The sequence below is a fragment of the Anabrus simplex genome, chromosome 10 (assembly GCF_040414725.1).
Source record: "Anabrus simplex isolate iqAnaSimp1 chromosome 10, ASM4041472v1, whole genome shotgun sequence".
In the NCBI taxonomy this organism is placed as follows: Eukaryota; Metazoa; Arthropoda; class Insecta; order Orthoptera; family Tettigoniidae; genus Anabrus; species Anabrus simplex.
Genome location: NC_090274.1, coordinates 31,039,211 through 31,062,290, shown reverse-complemented (window position 1 = coordinate 31,062,290; position 23,080 = coordinate 31,039,211). Strand labels below are relative to the sequence as shown.

Here is a 23,080-nt window from a genome sequence, read left to right as displayed (position 1 = left end):
ATTTTTACTTGAAATGTACTTCTTGAAATAGAATTGTAATCGTTTCATTCTGGTAATCGATATGTATTGCATCGGGACTTAGCAACTTTGAAGCCCCAGCACTCGCAAGGCGACACCTTGTGGGTGGGGGCGGTATCCCCTGTCTGAAGATGCGACTAAAAGGCGCTCCAAGGGCACTGAAATGGGGAACGTGGGCCCTTAGCTGAGTCCTGGCCTTGCTTCCACTTGCTTGTGCCAGGCTCCTCACTTTCATCTATCCTGTCCTGTCCAGCTCTATGGCTAAATGGTTAGCGTGCTGGCCTTTGGTCACAGCGGTCCTGGGTTCGATTCCAGGCAGGGTCGGGAACTTAATAACCATAATTGGTTAATTCCGGGACTGGGTGTATGTGTCGTCTTCATCATCATTTCATCCTCATCACGATGCGCAGGTCGCCTACGGGAGTCAAATCAATAGACCTGCACCTGAGGCTGTCTGCTGTCCACCTCACAACTTTGTCGAAGTCTTTCTTGCAGTCTGTCTCAATAAATCCTGTAACTTATTTATTACTTTCTACAGTAGGCCTATAGCATTATTTACAAAAAGCCTTATCTGTGATTCCCATTCTTTACTTGTATGATGTACATAAGAAAACTTAAAAGTCCAATAATACTGCCCAAAGGGACACCCCTCTTAAACATTAGGGGATCAGGTAATGCTTCGTACCCTTAATTCTTTTCGGCCCAGACGTTCTCCGTGCGAATTCCTTTTTCCTTTTTTTAAGTTACATTGTCTATGTTGTCCTGTGTGTGTATTTAATTATGTATATAGTAAATTACTTCTTAGTTAAAGTTAATTTCTGAATATCATAATATTCTGTCATTTGTCGTGTTTTCATCAGACGCTGAATAATAAAGTACTCTGTAAACTCTGTGTCTTACCAGGAATGGCTGTGGGCGTCGGTTTTGGAGAAGTCGTTAGAAAAAGATAACGCCAGGAGGGATAGATATGAAGGATTTTCTGCTCACTAGCGAGTGGTCGCGCGATTTAAGTCACGTAGCTATTTGTATCAACTATCGCACTGTCGGCAGCCCTGTAGTAGGATAACGACTCACCTGTCTGTCGTAAAAGACAACTGAAAGGGCCCCCAGGAGCTCTCAACTTGAGAGAGTGGGTTGGCGACCACGGGACCCTTAGCTGAGCCCTGGCATTGCTTCCACTTAATTGTGCCAGCCTCCTCACTTTCATATCTATCCTATCTGACCTCCTCGGTCAACTCTTGTTCTTCTCCGATCCCAACGCTATTAGGTTTCCGAGGGCTAGGGAGACTTTAATTTCCACACCTTTCGTGGCCCTTGTCTTTCTTTCGCCGATACCTTCATATTTCGAAGTGTCTGATCCCTTCCATTTTTTTCCTCTTTAGTGTTAAGAGAGGATGGTTGCCCATTTGTACTTCCTCTTAAAATAGTAATCACCGGCGAGTAGGTCGTGCGTTTAGGGGCGCGTAGCTGTGAGCTTGAATCCCACTGTCGGCAGCCCTGAAGATGGTTTTCCGTGGTTTCGCATTTTCACACCAGGCAAATGCAGGGGATGTATCTTAATTAAGGCCACGGCCGCTTCCTTCCAACTCCTAGCCCTTTCCTATCCCTTCTTCACCATAAGACCTATCTGTGTCGGTGCGACGTAAAGCCACTAGCAAAAAAAGTAATCACCACCACCATCACCACACAGCCACCGGTGATGGTTCCCATTTTCATACCGGGCTGTACCTTTTTATTATTAATTTTTACAATATTTGCTTTATGTCATACAGATAGGTCTTATAGTGACGACGGGATAGGAAGGAAGTCACCGTAGCCTTAAGTTAAAAGAACCGGAAAACCACGGAAAACCACTTCGAGGAGGAAATCGAAACGCCCTCTACTCAATGCATCTTCCGGTCCTCGTATCACTTTTCAAATTTCGAGGCAGACCTTAATTAATTGTCGCTACGGTCGCTACCTTCCCTCTCCTAGTCCTTTCCTGTCCCTTCGTCGCCATGAGACCTATCTGTGTCAGTGCGACGTAAATCAAATAGTAAAATGCACTCTGCTAGATCTCCTAGATTCGTGTCTTCCGTTTCGGAAGAGGAATCTAGTACAAGGGCGACCAGACAAGAACAATGAAAATGAGGAGCCTTGCACTAGGAAGAGGAGGGAAGCGTAGCTGTGTAATAGTTCACTAGTTTTGAGGTCGTTACGAGAGAGAGTGGTCATGAAAGGCGATGTAGTGAAGGACATCCTCGCAGTGGAGTCAGAAAAGAATAAGAGGTTACTTCTAAGGAACTCAGGTAAGTAATACGAAATACAGGCATCTTACGTTTGTGTCAGAAGCAAGTCCTGTTGGTCGAAAAACTTCCACCATCAGAATGTGACTTTGAAATTAGGATACCTCTTAGGACTGTGTGAGCATTCTGGGATTTTTAAATGATGCACACCACTGTCTGATCTTCGGTGGACTAATTATCAATACGCCTAGGACAGAGAAAGTGAAGCCTATCTCCAGACGATTAAAGTTGGAGAATCTCCAGGACGAGAGACAAAAATACTTAGATATGATTAGTGGAATGTTCCAAAGAATAGACTGTCTTCAGGTTTAGGGTATTGAAAGAAAATAGGTGACATACAGGGATTTTGTAGTAGAAACAGCAAGCAAATGACTATAAACAGCTGTGTGTAAAGGTGGAAAAAAAAGTGGACATCTTTGTGGTATGGAGAAGCTTGCAAACCTCAAAAGGTGACTTATCAAAATTGTATTCAAATAAGAACTGAGACAGATAGAGAATTATACGTACACGAAGGAAACAGAGTGAAACAGATCATTGTAGAATCCAAGAAGAACTTTGGAGTAGATTTCAGTAATAAATTATAATCATAACCTGAAAAAGTAAAAATCCAAAGAAAAGCAGCCCGATTTGTTCTGGGTGATTTCCAACAAAGGAGGAGTGTTACAAAATATTGCCAACTTTGGGCTGGGAGGACTTGGGAGTAAGGAGAAGAGTCGCTCGACTATGTGGTATGTTCCGAGCTATCAGTGGAGGGATGGCATGGAATGACATTAGTAGACGAATGGAGCTTTTAAAAGTAGGAAAGATCATAATATGAAGATAAAGTTGGAATTCAAGAAGAAAATTTGGGGTAAATATTCATTTATAAACGAAGAGTAAGAATACATTATTAAGGGAAATGCTCGATAAATATCCAGGTTCGTTGAAGACGTTTTAGAAAATGCTAGGTAAACAATATTGATAGGGAATTTGCCACCTGGGCGACAGTCCTAAATGCAGATCATTTATTGATTGGTTAAGTAATTGATTGATTGATTGATTGATTGATCACCGGGCGAGTTGGCCGTGTAGTTAGGAGCGCGCGGCTGTAATCTTGCATCCGAGAGATAGAGGGTTCGAATACCACTGTCGGCAGCCCTGAAGATGGTTTTCCGTGGTTTTCCATTTTCACACCAGACAAATGCTGGGGCTGTACCTTAATTAAGGCCACGGCCGCTTCCTTCCAATTCCTAGGCCTTTCCTTTGCCATCGTTGCCATAAGACCTATCTGTGTCGGTGCGACGTAAAGCCACTACCAAAAAAAAAGATTGATTGATTGATTGATTGATTGATTGATTGATTGATTGATTGATTGATTGATTGATTGATTGATTGATTGACTGATTGATTGCTGGCAGGGAATGCAATTTCTAATCATGAGATTGCGTTCCAAAAGACTGGATTCAACTCCAAACCTCTCCGTAATGTTCATATGGACTGAGAACATATGAATTTGTTGATGGTGACTCGTCGGTTGGATGGGGACGCTAAGCTTTGAACAGACCCCTTGGTATTGTTCGACAGGAGTAGGCTATGTGCCGGGCATCGGGTTTCTCTCTCTCTTCCTGCTATCATATGTCACGTCATTCATTTAATGTAATTAATAATTAATGAGGATGACGTCAGAAAGGGCATCCGGTCGTAAAAACTTGCCACGGAAATTCATCTCATTTCATACCCGACCCCGTAGAGAAATGGGACAAGCGTTGGACACACACGCACATATCTGGTAACGAGTCCTTCAGGTGGACTCAAGATTCAGCTCAAAATGAAATCCTTATAGAGGGTCGCTTATGACCAGTGTTTCCGAATTGGCTGTCAGAGTATAACATTTCGAACTGGCTCCTAGATTATATCCGAATTTGTTTCAAAACATTTCATCGATCCCCACTGCATCAACATTATTTCTTTTCCTGATTAGCAGGTAGAACTGTCCACATTACGTAGGTTTGGTTAAAAATGTTATTAACTAGAGCATTTAAAATGATTGATAATCCCTCCACAACTCCGAAAAAAGTAGCAATTTGAAATGCATGCCTGGTGTAGGTAGGAAGATATGATATAGAGGCGTCTATGGCCACCAGCTGACGTTTCTACTGCACGCAGGTAGAACAGTGCTGCGTCATTCGTGCTGGTGTGCGGGTGCATTTTTTAAAAATGCTTAAACAACATGGAAGCAGACAACGTTGGACTGTGTGGTTTCTCTGGAGGAAAAAATTGGCTGCTTCACAGATTCACACGATTAGAAACTGTATGTAGGGAAGAACATCAATCGTGACAATATGCAACCACACGGCAGTCAGCAGATTATTGGCATCCTAGATTATTTATAGTCCGTGCTGCCTCATCCGCCATAGTCGCCAGATCTCGCCCCTAGCTATGACACAATGAAAGAAGTCATACGAGGTAAGAAGTTCATTTCCAATTAACGAGCTTCAGGTAATTATTGTCCAACAGTGTTGTCGGGATACCCCAAAGCATGGTTTGCTGCACAAATACGGAAACTCATAGAACGATGGCAAAGGGGCATATACAGACATGGACAAAAGTATTCATACCCCAACCCACCCAAAACAAAATGCTTTATTGCTGGACCAGTACGGAGTACAGGTCAAAATTACAAACCCAAACGTATACCTTGTACAGCAGTGTACATTAAAAAGCACAAAATAAACTGGAAGTAAATAACAGTACATAACAAAGCAACAAATTCGTACTCCGTGACACTACTTATCTGGACATAAGTATTCATACCGTATTCCAGAAGAGTTCACAACTCAATGAAGAAACAGATATTACCAACTGGATCAGTAGCGCGTTTGTTTGTCTTTCCTGTATATTATTTCTTTTAACCTGCTGGGCACTGAGAACATCAGTTTCCGCATTAGTTCAGATGAAATGTTCCCCCATTCTTGTTGTAATAACTGCTTCAAGTGTGGTTTACCTGTTTTCTTAGTCTGGACTCCAATTCATTCCATAGATGTTCGATGGGGTTGTATCCGGCGATTGGGAAGGTGTTGTTAGTGTGTGAGCCGTGTTGTAAGAGTACCCACAAACGAACAATTTCCGCCGTATGTTTGGGGTCATTGTCGTGTTGAAAGTAAAACTCATTAGCAATCCCAAGCTCTTCGGCGCTTTTGCGAACGTTTTCTTTCAGGATGTTCAAATATTGAAATCTGTTCATAAACAGCAACTCTCCGACACCTGATGCGGCCATTGAGCCCCACACCATAACCCCACCCCCACCGTGCTTCACAGTGGTAACCGAGGTTCTGCTCATCGAGCTCTGTGTTAGGGCGTCTCCACACTAAAATGCGTCCATCACTTCGGAAAATATTAAATTTACTCTCATCTGTAAACATCACTGTCGACCAAAACGCATTATCTTTCGTCACATATTCTTTTTCAAATTCTAGTCTCTTCCGTCGATTCACTTTCGTTGTGTGCGGTTTCTTTCTGGGACCGTAGATTGATACCCAGCACGATGAAGGAAGCTCCTGACTGTTTTGTGTGACACTGCATGATGGAAATATTCTGCCAGCTGCGATGCTATTGCCGAAGATGTAGTGTGTGGTTGCTTTTAATTGTGGTTACTATGAACCTTTCTTCTGGTGGGGTCAGTTTCTTCGGACGTCTACTTCTTTTCTTGCTTATAAGAACATTCTGTCCTTTTAACCTATGTATGATGCTTTGCACAGTTGGTTTACTTCTTCCAATGACGTTTCCGATCTCGGAATACGATTTCCCTTGGTGGTGAAGGCGTAGAATAAGTCTTCTCTCTTCAACAGACGCTTCCCTAGTTTTCCTCGCACTTGGAGTAGTGCCGTCTATGACCAGCTGATCAGTCCGTCTCTGTCTGCATCTACAACACAACTAATGCCACGGAACAACCAAGGTTTCTGTTTATTCGTTCAAACCCCATTTTTACACGTAAGGTATGAATATTTATGTCCAGACAAGCAGTGTCATGGAGTACGCACTTGTTGCTTTGTTATGTACTGTTATTTACTTCCAGTTTATTTTATGCTTTGTAATGACCATTGCTGTACAAGGTATACGTTTGGTTTTGTAATTTTGACCTGTACTCCGTATTGGTCCAGCAATAAAGCATTTTGTATTGGATGGCTAGGGGTATGAATACTTTTGTCCATGTCTGTATGTTGGCAAGGAATACCCCTAATATAATCTACATATACTGTATGTTTCATTAAACGGTTAGTGTGAAGGAAAAATAATTAGTGAGAATCATTTTTGAATGCCCCAAATACTATTGTGCGGTACTTCAGCCATTAGTTTCTTCGCTTTCCGCTGTTGTTTGTTTGTGTATAACTTCTTACTGTTTCATGGAGAAACCCATCATTTTGGTTTAATAGGGCATCGATAACATTGATTTAAACATACGCTTTAAAAAAATGTGTAATGTAATTCCATGTACCATTATCTGAGCAACTCGGTCCGATTTGTAATTTTATTTTCCTCAGTTCACTTAGGCCTACATATTGTGTAATTAATGCTTGAATAGCATTCTTTATAGCTTCTTTGTTATATGGTGTAATGTAAAGTTTAATCCAATGACTTTTTTATCGCCTATTGTAAACTGGAGCACGCGCTCTGTAGTAGAAGAAAAAAGAAATTAATTCGCGTTTGTTATATTCTAGGGCTTTTTTTTTTTATCGAGTATTCTGAGATGAGTGACGGTATTCATACATACTGTAACATCATAGATCTTTATATGCAGAACGTTTCTAGAAGCCTGTATGAAAGAATCATGCCCCTCCGTAACACTTTATTTTCAACCAGCAGTGTGATCCCTTCTGCGACTCTTACCGAAAAATCATTAAAAGCTGAATGTACTCATTTCTCCTAGGTCCGCCTCTACTTCTCCTATTCGCCAGGTCTGAGTCCATTATCCTTTTAGGTAGCAAGTCCAGTACCTAAGGCGGACAAGAAGACAACAATATTGGTGAAAACATTAATAAGAAGTTAACATTACAAACATTGCAAACAAGGCTGTGAATGATGGATTTTTCCTAAGTGGGGGAGAGGCATCTTTATGTGTTGTGATTCTGGACCAAAGTCCGGCTCCATGGATAAATGGTTGGCGTGCTGGCCTTTGGTCACAGGGGTCCCGGGTTCGATTCCCGGCAGGGTAGGGAATTTTAACCTTAATTGGTTAATTTCACTGGCACGGGGACTGGGTGTATGTGTCGTCTTCATCATCATTTCATCCTCATCACGACGCGCAGATCATCTACGGGAGTCAGATCAAAAGACCTGCACCTGGCGAGCCGAACATGTCCTCGGACACTGCCGACACTAAAAGCCATACGCCATTTCATTTCATTTCTGGACCAAAAATGGCCACAAAACCAAAAATGAGATTTTGATACAGTAGTAGACACTCCAAACTTTGAGGCACAGCATTTATTGTACAACAACAACACCAACAATAATAATGATGATGATGATAATAATAATAATAGCCGGCCCCGTGGTGTAAGGGTAGCGTGCCTGCCTCTTACCCGGAGGCTTCGGGTTCGATTCCCAGCCAGGTCAGGGATTTTTACCTGGACCTGAGGTCTGGTTCAAGGTCCACTCAGCGTACGTGATTAGAATTGAGGAGCTATCTGACGGTGAGATAGTGGCCCCGGTCTAGAAAGCCAAGAATAACGGCCGAGAGGGTTCGTCGTGCTGACCACACGACACCTCGTAATCTACAGGCCTTTGGGCTGAGCAGCGGTCGCTTGGTAGGCCAAGGCCCTTCAAGGGCTGTAGTGCCATGGGGTTTTGTTTAATAATAATAATAATAATAATAATAATAATAATAATAATAATAATAATAATAATAATGTGTTAATGTCCCACTAACTACTTTTACGGTTTTCGGGGACGCCGAGGTGCCGGAATTTTGTCCAGCAGGAGTTCATTTACGTACCAGTAAATCTACCGACATGGGGCTGACGTATTTGAGAACCTTTTAATACCACCCGACAGAGCCAGGATCGAACCTACCAACTTACGCTCAGAAAGCTAGCGCCTTAACCGTCCGAGCCACTCAGCTCAGCTTTTTGCACGTACAGCCATTTAAATCACACCTGCTTGCCCCTTTAACTGGGCTCGCCTACTTCAGTTTGTAGTTCTATTTTTGCCATAAAAGTAATATTTTCTAGAATATAAAATACTCCACACCAACCAATTTCAGTGCGATTAGCTCCAAACTCGGCACAAACGTGCACATATATGTAGTTCATAATCTGTAGCACGCTATTCATTTTTTTAAATGGTTGAAAAACTTTGAGAACTTCAGTACATTGAGTCAATGCATGGAATAATCAATTGATTTTAAGATGAGACATCACTTATTAATCAAAACGCTGTTAAAGTATAATCTTTTAATTAATAACAAACATAATATTACAAATTACGGGATTATTCTTTTGAGATTCCTAGCGCTTTTTTCCTTTCTTAATTTACATTACGGTATATGAAATGTATCACCAATGTTGGTGTATGTCAGGCTGTAATTAATAAAGATTAAAATCGGTAAGGCTCATCCTTTAAGAAATGTCACTCATGCATTGTCCGGGTTCCGAACTAGTAACTCTAGAGATTCTGGACGACTATGTGCAGATGCAACTGCAGAGCCGACCAGTTCAAAGGAACGCCAAATGAACCAGTACCATATAGACCCCTAGTAGATAGTTATTCTCTTCGTTTGACATTCTGTATAAATCAACACCATAGTCATTGACACTGAAAACCAAGAAAGTTGCGAAGATATATCTCGGAGATAAATGTGTCAAATAAAGAAAGCTGGGCTGTAGTGTTAAATAAACACCATTTTAGTTACGTACCATTTTAGCGTCGGGAGTATTTGGGGTTAATGAACTGGCAATGTCGCAGAGCTATTAGGCAAAAGGCCAGAATAAGTATTGTTTGTAGGTCATTAAGCAGGTGGACGGAAAGCGATATTCCCTTTCGTGCGAATAATTTTGTTCGGTAACTTGCCTACGTGACAAGCTGCATGCGGCAGTAGAAAATAGGTCACGAAAGCTAAGCAGCCATACAGAGGACGTGAGAGGGAACTCGTCGTCCTCCACTCCTCTGAATGCGATTCTTTTTTTCTTCTAATTAAGTCCATCCGAGCTGGAGGGGTTAGATAACAATGTTTATGTCACGCACTCCCTAACCAGTGTAACCAACTGAGCAAGTGCTACGCATGAATGTAAAGACGACGTGAAAGGGATTCAAGAAAATATTGTCGTACAATTACATGATTATTGAATATAGAAATGTCCAGTTTTGTGCGTTATTAAGGGATCTTATTCCCATTTTCTGTGTTGTGTAAGATTGTAAGATTGAGATATGTTTTGTTGTGTTCAAACAGATTGGCAGCACTGTTGTTGACAAAGTGTTTGTTTTGAAGGTCGAACCAATCAGCGACGAGACGCGCAGCGGGAGTGTGAATATAAAACTCGGTGTGGAGGGCACAACTTGACAGTTCACTTTGTAATTGCTGTTGATAGTGTCGCTGTGTATAAATACACATACCAGTAAACACTTTTGTTTACAGACATCCGAAGAGGTAAGTTCAATAAATATATCTCGTGTAATAGTAAATTACGAGCTATCGTGGAACAATTAGACCTAATAACTACAAATTATATTTAGGTGAAGAGAGTGAATAGTACGAAAATGGTGTAATATTTATTTTAATAAGTCTTTCTGGATGTTGGTCTGAAAATATTGTCTTGAAAAAATGTTATTTTTGAAAATAATTTATATGTGGGCCTTACTAATATAGGCCTGGTAGAATACGATGCCTGTTTCTCCAGTACCGGTAATTTCACTGTTTTTATTTAGAAATCAAATATTTACTTCTATATTTAAAGAAAGACACGATTACCGGCTACATGTCTCTGTTGTTGGTGAGACACTCGATCTCTACGCCTATGGTTGTGGGATCGAGTCCCACTGAGGGGTAGTTTTTGTTTTGTTTCGCTAAGGCTGTTATTAAGAGGAAATTATTTTAAATTCGTGCAATATTTAGGAAACAGAAGAAAGGGGGCATCTTAGTTCATTTGTTTAAATCTCTAGTATCATTTGTACGCCTTTGTTGGTATATTTCTACTTTCTGGATTTCATATCAGCCAACCATAACATAACCTAAAGCGTTTTCCTTTCGGAACTGGATACTCGAAACCACAAGTATAAACTATAGTGAAATTGATACGGAAAGTTATACTTCAGCACTGTTATATTTAGATTATTTGTTTACTAAGTTATTTCTCTCACAACTTGCGGTGTAAACAGAATTATCGCGTTCTGGTTGACAGTTATAAATAACTAAGTTGTATTTTGTTCCAGTGTTCAGAATGTCTTCTGCTGTACGGGCGATATTGACAAAAGGGCAGCAACCCTTGCAATCTTTCATTCAAAGAAGTAGTGTGTCTACAGGAACGTGTCAAAAAACTGTGAAGACTGTGGCCAGTGAGCCTTTTAATGTTTTAAAGGGTAAGTTTTACATCTTCATTAGATTCTGCTTTCTTGTAACAAACTTACTCTTAACCAGAAATATACCGAACATGTAATTCTTCAGTGTCATGTCCGGCTCCATGGCTAAATGGTTAGTGTCGCGGGTTCGATTCCCGATAGGGGGGGGGGGATTTTATCTATCATTGGTTAATTTCGGTGGCACGGTGGCTGGGTGTATGTGTCGTCTTCATCATCATTTCATTCTCATCACGACGGACAGGTCGTCCACGGGCATCAAATCAGAAGACCTGCACCTAGCGAGCCGAACATGTACTCGGACACTCCCGGCACTAAAAACCATACGCCATTTCATTTTCAGTATGATAACGAAATTATTCATTGCCCTTTTAAGATGTTGATGCTATGACATTTTTATTTCCACGTTTCAGCTTTTCCTTTCACCAGTTACTCTTGAACTTTTTTTTTTTTTTTTTCTGAACATGTTTCTTCAAAGATCGAGGGCATTTATAGGCATTTTTTTTTTCCTGTTGCTAGTGATTTAACATCGCACTAATACGTTGAGGTTTTCGGTGACGGAAGATGGGCAAGGGCTAGGATATGAAAGGTAGCGGCCGCGGCTTTAATTAAGCTACAGCCCCAGCATTCGCCTGATATGAAAAATGGTAAACCACGGAAAACCATCTTCAGGGCTGCTACACCGGGATTCGAACCCCACTATCTCCCGAATGCAAGCACACAGCTACGCGACCCTAACCGCACGGCCAACTGGCTCGGTGACGGCATTTTACTTCTTCTCTAAATCATCTTTACGATCACGATCATTCTTGCTCCTGTTGATCAGTAACAGAGTAGATCTCCCAAGATTGCGAATTCAAATCCGGAAGAGTTTATCGGATTTCTAAAGGGTGGAAAGAAAATCATGCTTGACACTTTACGCAGCACATTATTTGCACCTAAAATATCTCTGGTGACACACTCGGTGTTAATTCGATAAACTGTAAAGCTCGGGAACAGGTCACACACTAGAATTCCACTTTTTAAAATCATCTAGTAGAGTTAAACGGGGCGTGGAAATTGATGCACAGGCAGTTTTGATGGTGTCAGATCAAAATACCATTATTATTATTATTATTATTATTATTATTATTATTATTATTATTACCGAGCGGAGCGACTGCTGAACCAAGCTTTGCATTCGGAAGACGAGTAACTTCGAACCCCACCGTCAGCTGTCCTGAGAATGGATTGTCTGGTGTCCCTTTTTCACTTCCACGCAAATGCCGATAGAATTCCTATTCATAGACCACAGTGATTCCTTCCACTACCGTACCCATTTTCATTTACCATTATTCATTTCATCTTCATTAGCTCCTCAACTGAGTTTGGTGAGTGGTGGTGATTATTGTTTTAAGAGGAAGTACAACTAGGCAACCATCCTCTATATGACACTAATCAGAGAGGAAAAATGGAAGGGATCCGACACATCGAAAAATGAAGGGAAAGGCCACGAAGGGTATGAAAATGAAAGACTCCTAGGCCTCGAGTGCTCTAATAGCGTCGGGGTCAGAAAAGAACAAGAGTTGACCAAGGGAGGTCGGATAGGATAGATGAAAGTGAGGTGCCTGGCACAAGTAAGTGGAAGCAATGGCAGGACTCAGACTCAGCTGAGGTCCCAAGTTGACAGCCCCTGGGGCCCCTTTTTAGTCGCCTCTTACGACAGGCAGGCAATACCGTGGGTGTTATTCTACCGCCCCCCCCCCTCCCCACAGGTGGGTGAGTTTAGTGACAAGAAGGAAATCCGGTCGTGAAAACATTCCTTATAAATTCACGTCTCTTCATCCGTCTTTCCTGTTAGGGGAAGACATATATGTATTATTATTTATTGGTTTTTACGTCCCAATAACTACTACTTTTACAATTTTTCGGAGACGGTGCCGGCATGGTACCGGTACCTTACTTAGGTGCCGGCATGGTACCGGTACCTTACTTAAGGTCACGGCCTCTTCCTTTACTCTTTCTTCTCTATCCCATCCCCCACAAGGCCTCTGTTCAGCATAGCAGGTGATGGTGGTGGTGGTGATTATTGTTTTAAGAGGAAGTACAACTAGGCAACCATCCTCTATATAACACTAATCGGAGGGAAAATATCGAAGGGATCCGACACTTCGAAAAATGAAGATATCGGCCAAAGGAAGACAAGGGCCACGAAGGGCGTGAAAATGAAAGACTCCTTAGCCCTCGCAAACCTAATAGCGTCGGGGTCGGAAAAGAATAAGAGTTGACCAAGAGAGATCAGACAGGATAGATGAAAGTGAGGAGCCTGGCATAAGTAAGTGGAAGAAATGCCAGGACTCAGCTGAGGGCCCCGCGGTCGCCAACCCACGCTCCAAAGTTCAGAGCCCCTGGGGCCCCTTTTAGTCGCCTCTTACGACAGGCAGGGGATACCGTGGGTGTTATTCTACCGCCCCCACCCACAGGGGGAAAATATAGCAGGTGAGGCCACCTGAGAGAGATACTGGTCCTTCTCCTTCCCAGTTTTATCCTCGACCAAATGTCTCACGCCCCGGGACACTGCCCTTGAGGTAGTAGAGATGGTTTCCTCCCCGAGTCCTAGGAAAACGCCAATCCTGGAAGGTAAGCGGATTAAATAAATAAATAAATAAATAAATAAATAAATAAATAAATAAATAAATAAATAAATAAACTCCTCCGAAGTTGACGTCAGGAAGGACATCTGGTCGTAAAAACTCGCTACGAAGATTCATCTCACTTTATACCCGACCCGGTAGAGGAACGGGATAATGAAACAATTCTTTTAAAAGAGTTATGACATTTTGGAGTTCACTTACGTACACTTGAAATCCTGACTTCATCGGAATTGTAGAACACCTGTTTCTGCAGTCAGACCACTCCATTTTCATAAAGTAAAACCACGTTCTACGTTTGCATTAGAAACAGGGATAGCCAACACCATGCCAATAGAATTCTTCACGCCTTTTCTTTTTTAGAGATGATGAATTTTACATTCATTTTTTTTTCACAGTTTTATCATCATCGTATCGAATACTCAAATCAGGTACAGCACAAAACCATCTCCAACAATATCCACAACATAAATCGATTTAAAGCAAAGAGGATCTGAAGGTGATTTCATTCGATTATAAATTAGACTTCTTCTTCTTTCTTTCTTGCGAACCGGCCAAACTTAGAACCACGCCAATACCACTTCACTTCCTTCTAATCATCCCTTCTTCCTTCCTCTTTCTCCACAGTGCCTTCATTCTTTCAGAATGTTGCGCTCTTCTCTCTTCAGTCCATCTTCCCCCTCTGCGCTCTTTCTTTTCTTCAACCAGAACTTTTATGTTGGAAAGTCTTTTCCTGAATTGGTCTCCATCACGACATTCTTCATCTGCAATTCCTAACCTCTTGAGTTCTTCCTTCATCTCCTTGGCATATCCCCACTGGCTCTTCAAGTAGTATATTTTATTAAAAATTTGTTTATTTAACCTTGTTGGATCCATTCTGACCATGTGTCCATAGAATCGCAACCGTCTTTTCCTTATTGTTGTTTCCAGGTCTTCTGTTATTTTGTATTGATTGTAGCCAGTCTTGGTCTTGTAGAAAATTGTGGTTGGTCTTGCTTCAAGAATGATCTGTTATTATCGATTAAAGAAGTACGGTAATAATCGATAACTCAGAGATATGATCATAAGCAAAAGAGTGTACAGAATAATATAGGTATCGTACTAATTTCTGTTTCATGAAATAATGATGGAAGACTACAGTAGAAAACAGCTTGGAAGTAAATTAAAATGGCAAGAGGGATTATTTGTATACAAATAGGGAAACTTGAACCACAAAGTGATAGACCGGAAATTATACAATTGAACAGCCAAATATCGGGACATCCCACCAAAATCGGGCTATCTGGCAACCCTATCATAAGCTTTCACTCGCTGGCGCCTGTAATGGTATCTTCTGAATTAAGCAAATAATCGATTATAAAGCAATAAGTTGTTAGGTGGCTGAAGAGACCAATGTTATAGAATCACAATGCTGGCAGATCAAAATTGCCAAAGCCCCCTGTTGTAGTACAATCTGGTGGTCATTTCTTCTCGGATTTTCTTGTTCGTTTCTGAAATATTTTTAAAAATCAAGGTCGTGCCTGCGTCGCCGTTGTTCAAAATTTGTGGCCACCAACGACAGGATGTCGTCATATCGGCCTATCAGATGCTTCATCCTTTCAGTTGTCGATATCAATGTCGTACTTCTCCATATTAAACTTCAGAACGTCCTTATAATCAAGGTTAATAGAGAACAGCCTTGTAATGATCGATTTTGCTGCCCTCTCTGATTACATTGTCCATTCTTCAATTGCGAATCGGTACTTCTCTTGCCGGCCTTTCGAAGTCAATGACGATGTTTGATATATCATTGCCTCAATGTTAGTAGGATTGCCCTCTTTGAATACACCGACGCTCGTTCGAGGGTCCTGCCACTTTCCTGGAAGTATTTTTGTATGACAGCGTTTTTTCAGACATTTTAAGCGTATTCTGTAAGCAGTGCTGCGTAAAACTTCTATTCACGAAAGGCGAAAGATACGTTGGAAATTCAACATGGCGCTGCTTGGATGACGTCACAGTTTACTGAACAAGGCTTGCCAACGTCAGAGCAGCTATTGAATTACGTACTTTTTCTTCCTTCCTGTACGAGCAGGCATCTATCGACCTTACGTGTTCGCTCTGTATAGGAAAGGAGTGTTCCCTGCTTTGATGCGGCGTAACCGCAAGGTGAACACAGCTAGTGCCTGCGCTCTTTATTCCCTCAGTCGTGTTTGCCCTATTATAGTGTGTGGAGTGTAGCCTCATGGTGAACGTGACAACACAACTGCACAACGACGCCACATGGACCCCTTTTTGCAGGGTAGAATACTCGGCCGCCTGGAAGCAGGCCAGACACAGACCGAAGTCGCAGATCCTTGAATGTGCCACGAAGTGTCATTTCCAGGCGCCACATGGACCCCTTTTTGCAGGGTAGAATACTCGGCCGCCTGGAAGCAGGCCAGACACAGACCGAAGTCGCAGATCCTTGAATGTGCCACGAAGTGTCATTTCCAGGCTTTGGAGACGATTTCGAGACACAGGAGATGTTAGTCGTAGGCCAGTACCAGGTCGACCAAGGGTAACCACCCCACAGCAGGACCGATATCTGGTCTTAACCGCCCGACGAAATCGGACTTCACCCGCAAGACAATTGTCGGCGGAGCTTGCAGCCGTCTCAGCGGTTGCCTTTCCCGGCAAACTGTGTATCGGACGCTCAGAATAGCAGGGCTGTTTGCCCGACGTCCAACGGTGTACGTCTCGCTCACTTCAGCACAGAGACGGGCCCGTTTACTGTGAAACTGTCAACATTGAACCTGGACCATGAATGAATGGAGGCATGTGCTCTTCACAGATAAATCCCGCTTCAGTTTGCAGAACGATTCCCGTCGCACATTAATCTGGAGAGAACCGGGTAGCCGATACAACCACAGGAACATCGTGGAACGGGACCAATGTGGTGGTGGTGGCGGTGGCGTCATGATGTGGAGCGGCATCATGTTGAATGGCCGTACGGACCTGCACATCTTCATGGGTGGTCCGAGGAATACTGTTGACGCTCGGAGATACAGGGATGAGGTACTGAGACTACATGTTCGACTCTTCAGAGGCGCGGTTGGTCCAGACTTCCTCTTAATGGACGATAATGCCCGACCGCACCGCACTGCTCTGGTGGATGAATTTCTGGCTGGGGAGGACACCGATCGCATGGACTGGCCAGCGAGGTCTGCGGATCTGAACCCTGTAGAACATACCTGGGATACATTGGGGAGACGAATTGCATCCCGTCAGCCTCCACCAAGGACCCTCCAAGTCCTTCGCATTGCCCTTTCGGAGGAATGGGATCGACTGCCACCAAGTTTTTTTGTTGTTGTCAAAGGTGTACCTTAGCTATCAGAACCTTTCTGAAACTGTTTTTTTGGACCAGTTGTGTGACATATGGTGTGTGATTCAGCTTCCGTTTGTTCAGCAATCCGTCTGACATTCCTTTCAGACGGTATGGCCTCGTTTAGTGATTATGCTTAACTTTTGGACACTAGTCTATTAAATAATCTTCTTCTTGTTCTTCCTCCGCTTTTCCCACTTCTGTGGGGTCGCGGGTGCGAACTGTGGTGACCATGTGATCTGGCCATGTTTTACGGTTGGATGCCCTTCCCGGCGCAACCCTATATTGAGGGATGTAATTAGTATTGCGTGTTTCTGTGGTGGTTGGTACTGTAGTGTGTTGTTTGAATATGAAGGGGAAAGTGTTGGGACAAACACAAACATCCAGTCGCCGGGCCAGAAGAATTAATCAGATGCGATTAAAAGCCCTGACCCGGCCGGGAAACGAACCCGAGACCCTCTGAACCAAAGCCTCAACGCTGACCATTCAGCCAATGAGTCAGGCATTATTCTTAAGCAATAACAATAACAACAACAATAATAATAATAATAGTAGTAATAATAATAATTCATATGACTGCAAATACCATATGGAGGCATATTGTTTTGCCATCATTTAGGCTGTATGGGTTCAATTCTGATATTCTGTTTTTAATCATGTTAATTGCTTTATGTCCCATAAACTACTTTTACGGTTTTCAGAGACGCCGAGGTGCCGGAATTTAGTCCCGCAGGAGTACTTTTACGTGCTAGTAAATCTATAGATACAAGGCTGACATATTTGAGCACCTTCAAATACCACCGGACATTCTCTTTTACTCTGCAGGATGACAGAGAAATGGATATTATAGAGTGATCTGTGACTAAGGTTTATTTTATTTGTTGGGCAAACACCAGATGTGTCACCAGAAATGTCATCGATATTTGTAGAATGGATTTTCTTTTGCCTTTAAAAAATCTTACTACCTCTGGCAGGAAACAGAGTTGTTTATTTTTTGCTCTTCCTTTTCCTTCTTTTCCCTCATACAATCTCATTCTTTGAGGCAGTATTTCTTCTCCTGAAATGATGCGCTCTTTATGCTGAACCCAGTGGCGGCTCGTGAAAAAGTCGCCCTACGTGCTACAAAAAACAAGCTAAATACGCTGTTTTAAATCTGCATATTGCCATGATGAACAACGCATACTTCAAACTTGGTAATAATAATAATAATAATACAAACTTTTCTCACAATTCATAACTCAGAACAAACAAAAACAACATTAATTTGGAAGCAGATGAATTCTTCGACAACTGTCTACGAGATAAATAATTTATTAATATTGTTTCTACTAACCTAATGGCGCAACTTACATCAGTGCAAATAGAATCGTGGGCATATAGATCCCCACTAATAACACTAATTTAATTTCACTTTATATACACCGCAGTGGATAAATAATTTGATAAATCTCCGTATAAATTTTAGCACTAACACAATGACAGAAAAAACACGCACCGGTAATATAACCGCGAGATTAAAAACCGCACAAAGCAACTGAAAGAGCTGCCAACTGATTCATTGACACCTCCCCTATTACCAGAGTAAATGTCCGGCTCCATGGCTAAACGGTTAGCGCGCTGGCCTTTGGTCACAGGGATCCCGGTTTCGATTCCCGGCAGGGTCTGGAATTTTAACCATCATTGGGTGTATGTGTTGTCTTCATCATCATTTCATCCTCATCACGACTCACAGGTCGCCTACGGGCGTCAAATCAAAAGACCTGCATCTGGCGAGTCGAACATGTCCTCGGATACTTCCGGCACTAAAAGCTATACGCTATTTCATTTCACCAGAGTAAATTACATTGTAATGCGGGATGACATTTAGGGTCAGTCAAAGATTCTTTGACTCACCTACGAATTTCTTATTTTTGACACAAAAGGAAGATGGATATTTTAATAAGTATGTGTGAGATAGATTGCCTCCACTTACGCTTTACTTTCGAGCCCAGACGATGCTACTCTCTAGTGGCAGACTCGCTTACCACGTTCAACATCAAGGTAGCAGGAGACATCGAGTACTTCTATCCCCTTGCGGGAGAGGAAGTAACTATAGACGGGATCAGTGAAAGTTGATCCCGGTTTATGGTATACTTCGCCGGCTAGGGGGAGTGTTGCAATCTTGGCTGCGCCTGCGTATTGCTTCCTTCAGGCTACAGGCAAGGGCTCACTTCACATGAGCACGAGCCTTGTTCCCCGGGAGAACGGCGCTAGGTGTTCGACAGATCTCGTCCTGATTTTCACAAAACACAAATTCATATCGTACTCAAAACAACGAAAAGGCACCAGGATAATTGTACTGTACATAAATAATATTCCTTACAGTTCCAAGCTACGTGCTGGAGCCCGGTAGCACGTACTGACCGGCCGCCACTGGCTGAACCATCAGTTAAACAAACTTTCACAATCCTGTCGATTTGTAATTGGAAAATATTTATAGATACTTGGCTAGGCAAACACCTACAATAGTAGAGTAATAGTTTCTTTCATGTCCTTACCTACCGAGGGCTTAGTGTGAAACTAATGTAACAGCAAATCATAACATTTTTTTTTACAATTTGCTTTATGTTGCACCGACGCAGATAGGTCTTACGGTGATGATGGGACAGGAAGGGGCTAAGAGTGGGAAGGAAGTAACCATGGCCTTAATTAAGGTACATCCCCAGCATTTGCCTGGTGTGAAAATGGGAAACCACGGAAAACCATCTTCAGGGCTGCCGACAGTGGGGTTTGAACTCACTATCTCCTGAATACTGGATACTGGCCACACTTATGTGACTGCAGCTATCGAGTTTGGTCATAAACTTTACAAAAGAGCCAAAATAATATTCTTTAAATATAAAATTGTATTAATATTCCACAAATAAATGAAAGAAAATGTTTTATTTCTTTAAGAATGAAATCATCAGACGTATACTTGTTATAAAACGTGTTAAGAAAGAGTTCTTTAAACATAAGCAAAATGATTTAATTACCGGTATGTTATTAATTATTTAGATACATCTTCATGTTACCAAAGAAGCTGAAGGAAAAAACATGAAGTTACATTCAGTTTTGTTTGTCTTTTCTCTCAGTTATTTGATTCAGTTTTCAATTGACATGTAGAAATGTTTGTATTGGGTGTACATGTTTCCTTCACATTATCATGTTGAAGTTTTATTCACAACAAAATTCTTAACAGGTCACGTGTTTGTTTCATATGAAATATCTGAACGTCAGACTAAACTGTCTCAAGTGACATTTCACTAACTCTACATGAGAGTAGAAAGAAGCTGTTGAAGCGAATATTTTGGTACTTTTAAGGCAGGTCGAACCAGCAGTTCTGGTCATGGTAAACTATCGTAAGAGTCAATAGATAAGGAATGCGACAGACGGCATAAGGTTGAACTGTGTATGATCACTTACCATTGTTTATCGCTGGGTTCTCCTTGTACATACGGTAGTATCACATAGCTTATTGTTATTCCTGTGAAATATACAAAACGAGTCACATACCTCTGACGTCCAGATATTTGATCATCTTTTGAAGTTACAACTGGTATTATATACAAGACTGTTCAGAACTGACTTACAAGCTTTTGTTACCAAGTAGAAGAACAAATTTGTTATTGTTGGTGTAAAAACCTAAAACTATCAATTTTTATAGTTACTTTAGTTTACCCTTTTGCCAACTTGTCAATATTCTACTCTCATTTGATTCATTCCCTTGTCTTGTTACAGATGGTATGAACCACAAAGTCAGTAATTTGGAGAAGCGATTCCTCGTGTGGGCTGGAAAATTCCCCAGAATACAAGATGTTCCTCCAACCGTTCCGTAAGTATGCTCTTTAATCAGTAAATTAAAAGTCAATAAATATAATGTAGATATTCCATTGTTTCCTCCTTCTTATGCAGACTTCTCATGTTAAGACCATTCTCTGGTACAGCATTAACTTGGAGTGATGAGGATACCTTTCAAGACACTTTGTTTCTTTAAATGATACCTCCATTTTTTACTAGTGGTTCAACGTTGCACTAACTCAGATAGACTTTTAGTGAAAATGGGATAGGAAAGTGCTAGGATTAGAAAGGAAGCAACTGTGTCCATAATTAAGGTATAGCTCTAAATCTATCTGGTGTGAAGATGGGAAACCATGGAAACCATCTTCAGAGCTGCCAGTGGTGAAGTTCAAACCTACCACCTCCTAAATTGAAGCATACATAACCTTCAAGTTTTTCAGTCAGTCAAAACTAATGAGAGATTAAGAAAACACTAGCAAATACGTGGAAAAGAAAACATTTTATTAGTAACAGATTCCATTAGAATATGCTTTGAAAAATAAAATATTCAATTAATAATGGAATGTCATGTTTTGTTCCTAAAAGAACATCATCAGATTCTATCAAAGCACTTTAAATCTTGTGTTTACATTGCATAAACTTGTCATAGATAGTGAATTGGTGGTGTTGTGAACAAGTGAGACAAATTATGATTGTACTAGTCCCCCACTGTCCATTTAATAACTTTGAGAAAGGCCAGTTCCCTTGCTATTGTCCTGGATGCTATGTAGGGACATGACGGGAATTCTTTACACATTAACTCTGTTCAGTCCAGAGGGGAGGGGAAGTGCTTCTTCGTCATCTTATACTGTATTTTTGTATATTAGGAAGTAAATGTGAGCTAATGACTTTGATGAAATAAAAGTGTGGGATTGAATTAACGAGTACCCTGTAAGACATTGTTTTTAGTGATAAATAATAATCTATAGACATTCATTTTATGGGTCCCTTTTGAACTTTGATTAAAGTAAATCAAATAATAAGTGAGTTATTCCACCTTTTAAATACACTGATAAATAATAACCCTCTAGAACATCTCAAATGATGAGAAAACTGACTAAATTCAGTGAATTTAGTGTAGATCCTAACCCACATTCCTGATGTTTAGCATAAGAGTAAACCTTCTACGGGATTCATTAAAAATGTGTGGAATGGTGCACAAAAATTTAGTGGTATTGATAAGGTGGAACAATACATTTCTTAACATGTGTATTCTCAAAAAGAAATATATTTAATGGCAAAAGGATGGAGTAAAGATAAATCTATGTGGTCATTGAGGTTGGTTTGATTGATTATGTAAGGGGATGAGAGAAATGTGTTAGGCAATAATACTGTTCAGTAGAGGAAAAAAGAAAATGAAAATACAAAGTTTCATTGATCTTGTTTACAGGCAGGGAATGATGGAGAAGGCACGCAATAAGATTCGTATCAAGGTCTCTAACTACATGATGTTGGCAACCGTGGTTGCTTCCGTTGCCTTTGTGTACAGCGGCAAGCAGGCGGCTAAACGAGGGGAGTCAGTGCAGAAGATGAACCTGGATTGGCACCGACAGATCAACGGTGAATCCTCCAAACCTGATGTCTAGTCAAAATATTCAAGAGTATAAATCCTGCCTTGTTCCTCCTGCTTTCATGTATTTTATTGTGAAAGCAAAAGAAATTAACGGTGGTTGACGAAGACTCTACCTGGCAAAGAATCTCAGAAATGCATTTCTTTGATTGCCATGTATCAGCTACTTCAAAATACCATGTATTATATTATTATCGGACACATGGTCTGAAAGACTGTACAATGCTCGAGGAGCATAATATCTAGATGCACTTTGAGAGTTTATTAAATCTGACTGATGAATTAATAATTTATGTACATATTAGTTGTTCACTGTGATAGATATTTAGCATAGTTACTACCGACAATAATATGATGTACAAGTTTTGTACTTTATTAACTTTATATACTGCTTGTTTTGTACCTGCTATGGAATTCAAGTCATGAAATTACAAGTAATACAATCACATGGCTTCACCTGTATTCATCTTTCTTTTTTTCCCTGTGTTTATCCAACTTCCTTCTTATCCTACACTTCCACATCAAGATTTAAGATCTGCCAAGATTAGGGTGACCAGACGTCTTCCTTTTCTAGACCGTTGTCCAGGGTCTGGGTGGATTATTTTCAAAACAACTCTTTTAAAAAAGAAATGTGCTCATCTTGGGGTAATCTGTTTTACTATTTTGTTTTTCCAAGTATACTCCATGACAAGATGGCATCATCGATATTGTATCAGTATACAGAAACGTGACTATGGATATACACTACTTGCAATTACTCTATGCATGCCTTGTATTGTGGTAATAGATGCTATTTAGCACTCTGTATACTGCACGTTTCTCTCTCAGC

General features: G+C 41.2%; 1 protein-coding gene across 1 annotated transcript; it reads left to right on the top strand.

Annotated features, from left to right (window-relative positions):
* Positions 1–9,769: 9,769 nt before the first annotated feature.
* Positions 9,770–22,713, top strand: LOC136881947 (UPF0389 protein CG9231). The gene is made up of 4 exons (XM_067154414.2): positions 9,770–9,927; positions 10,710–10,856; positions 20,583–20,676; positions 22,072–22,713. Exons 2-4 carry the CDS (start codon positions 10,718–10,720, stop codon positions 22,265–22,267), a joined length of 429 nt encoding a protein of 142 aa, XP_067010515.1. The 5' UTR covers positions 9,770–9,927; positions 10,710–10,717; the 3' UTR covers positions 22,268–22,713.
* The last annotated feature ends 367 nt before the right edge of the window (positions 22,714–23,080 follow it).

Excerpts from the sequence above, each read along its gene's own strand:
- LOC136881947 (XM_067154414.2), top strand. The coding sequence starts at position 10,718 with ATGTCTTCTGCTGTACGGGCGATATTGACAAAAGGGCAGCAACCCTTG. Across the intron at positions 10,857-20,582 it reads GCCTTTTAATGTTTTAAAGG|ATGGTATGAACCACAAAGTC; the intron begins GTAAGTTTTACA and ends GTCTTGTTACAG. Across the intron at positions 20,677-22,071 it reads GATGTTCCTCCAACCGTTCC|GCAGGGAATGATGGAGAAGG; the intron begins GTAAGTATGCTC and ends TCTTGTTTACAG.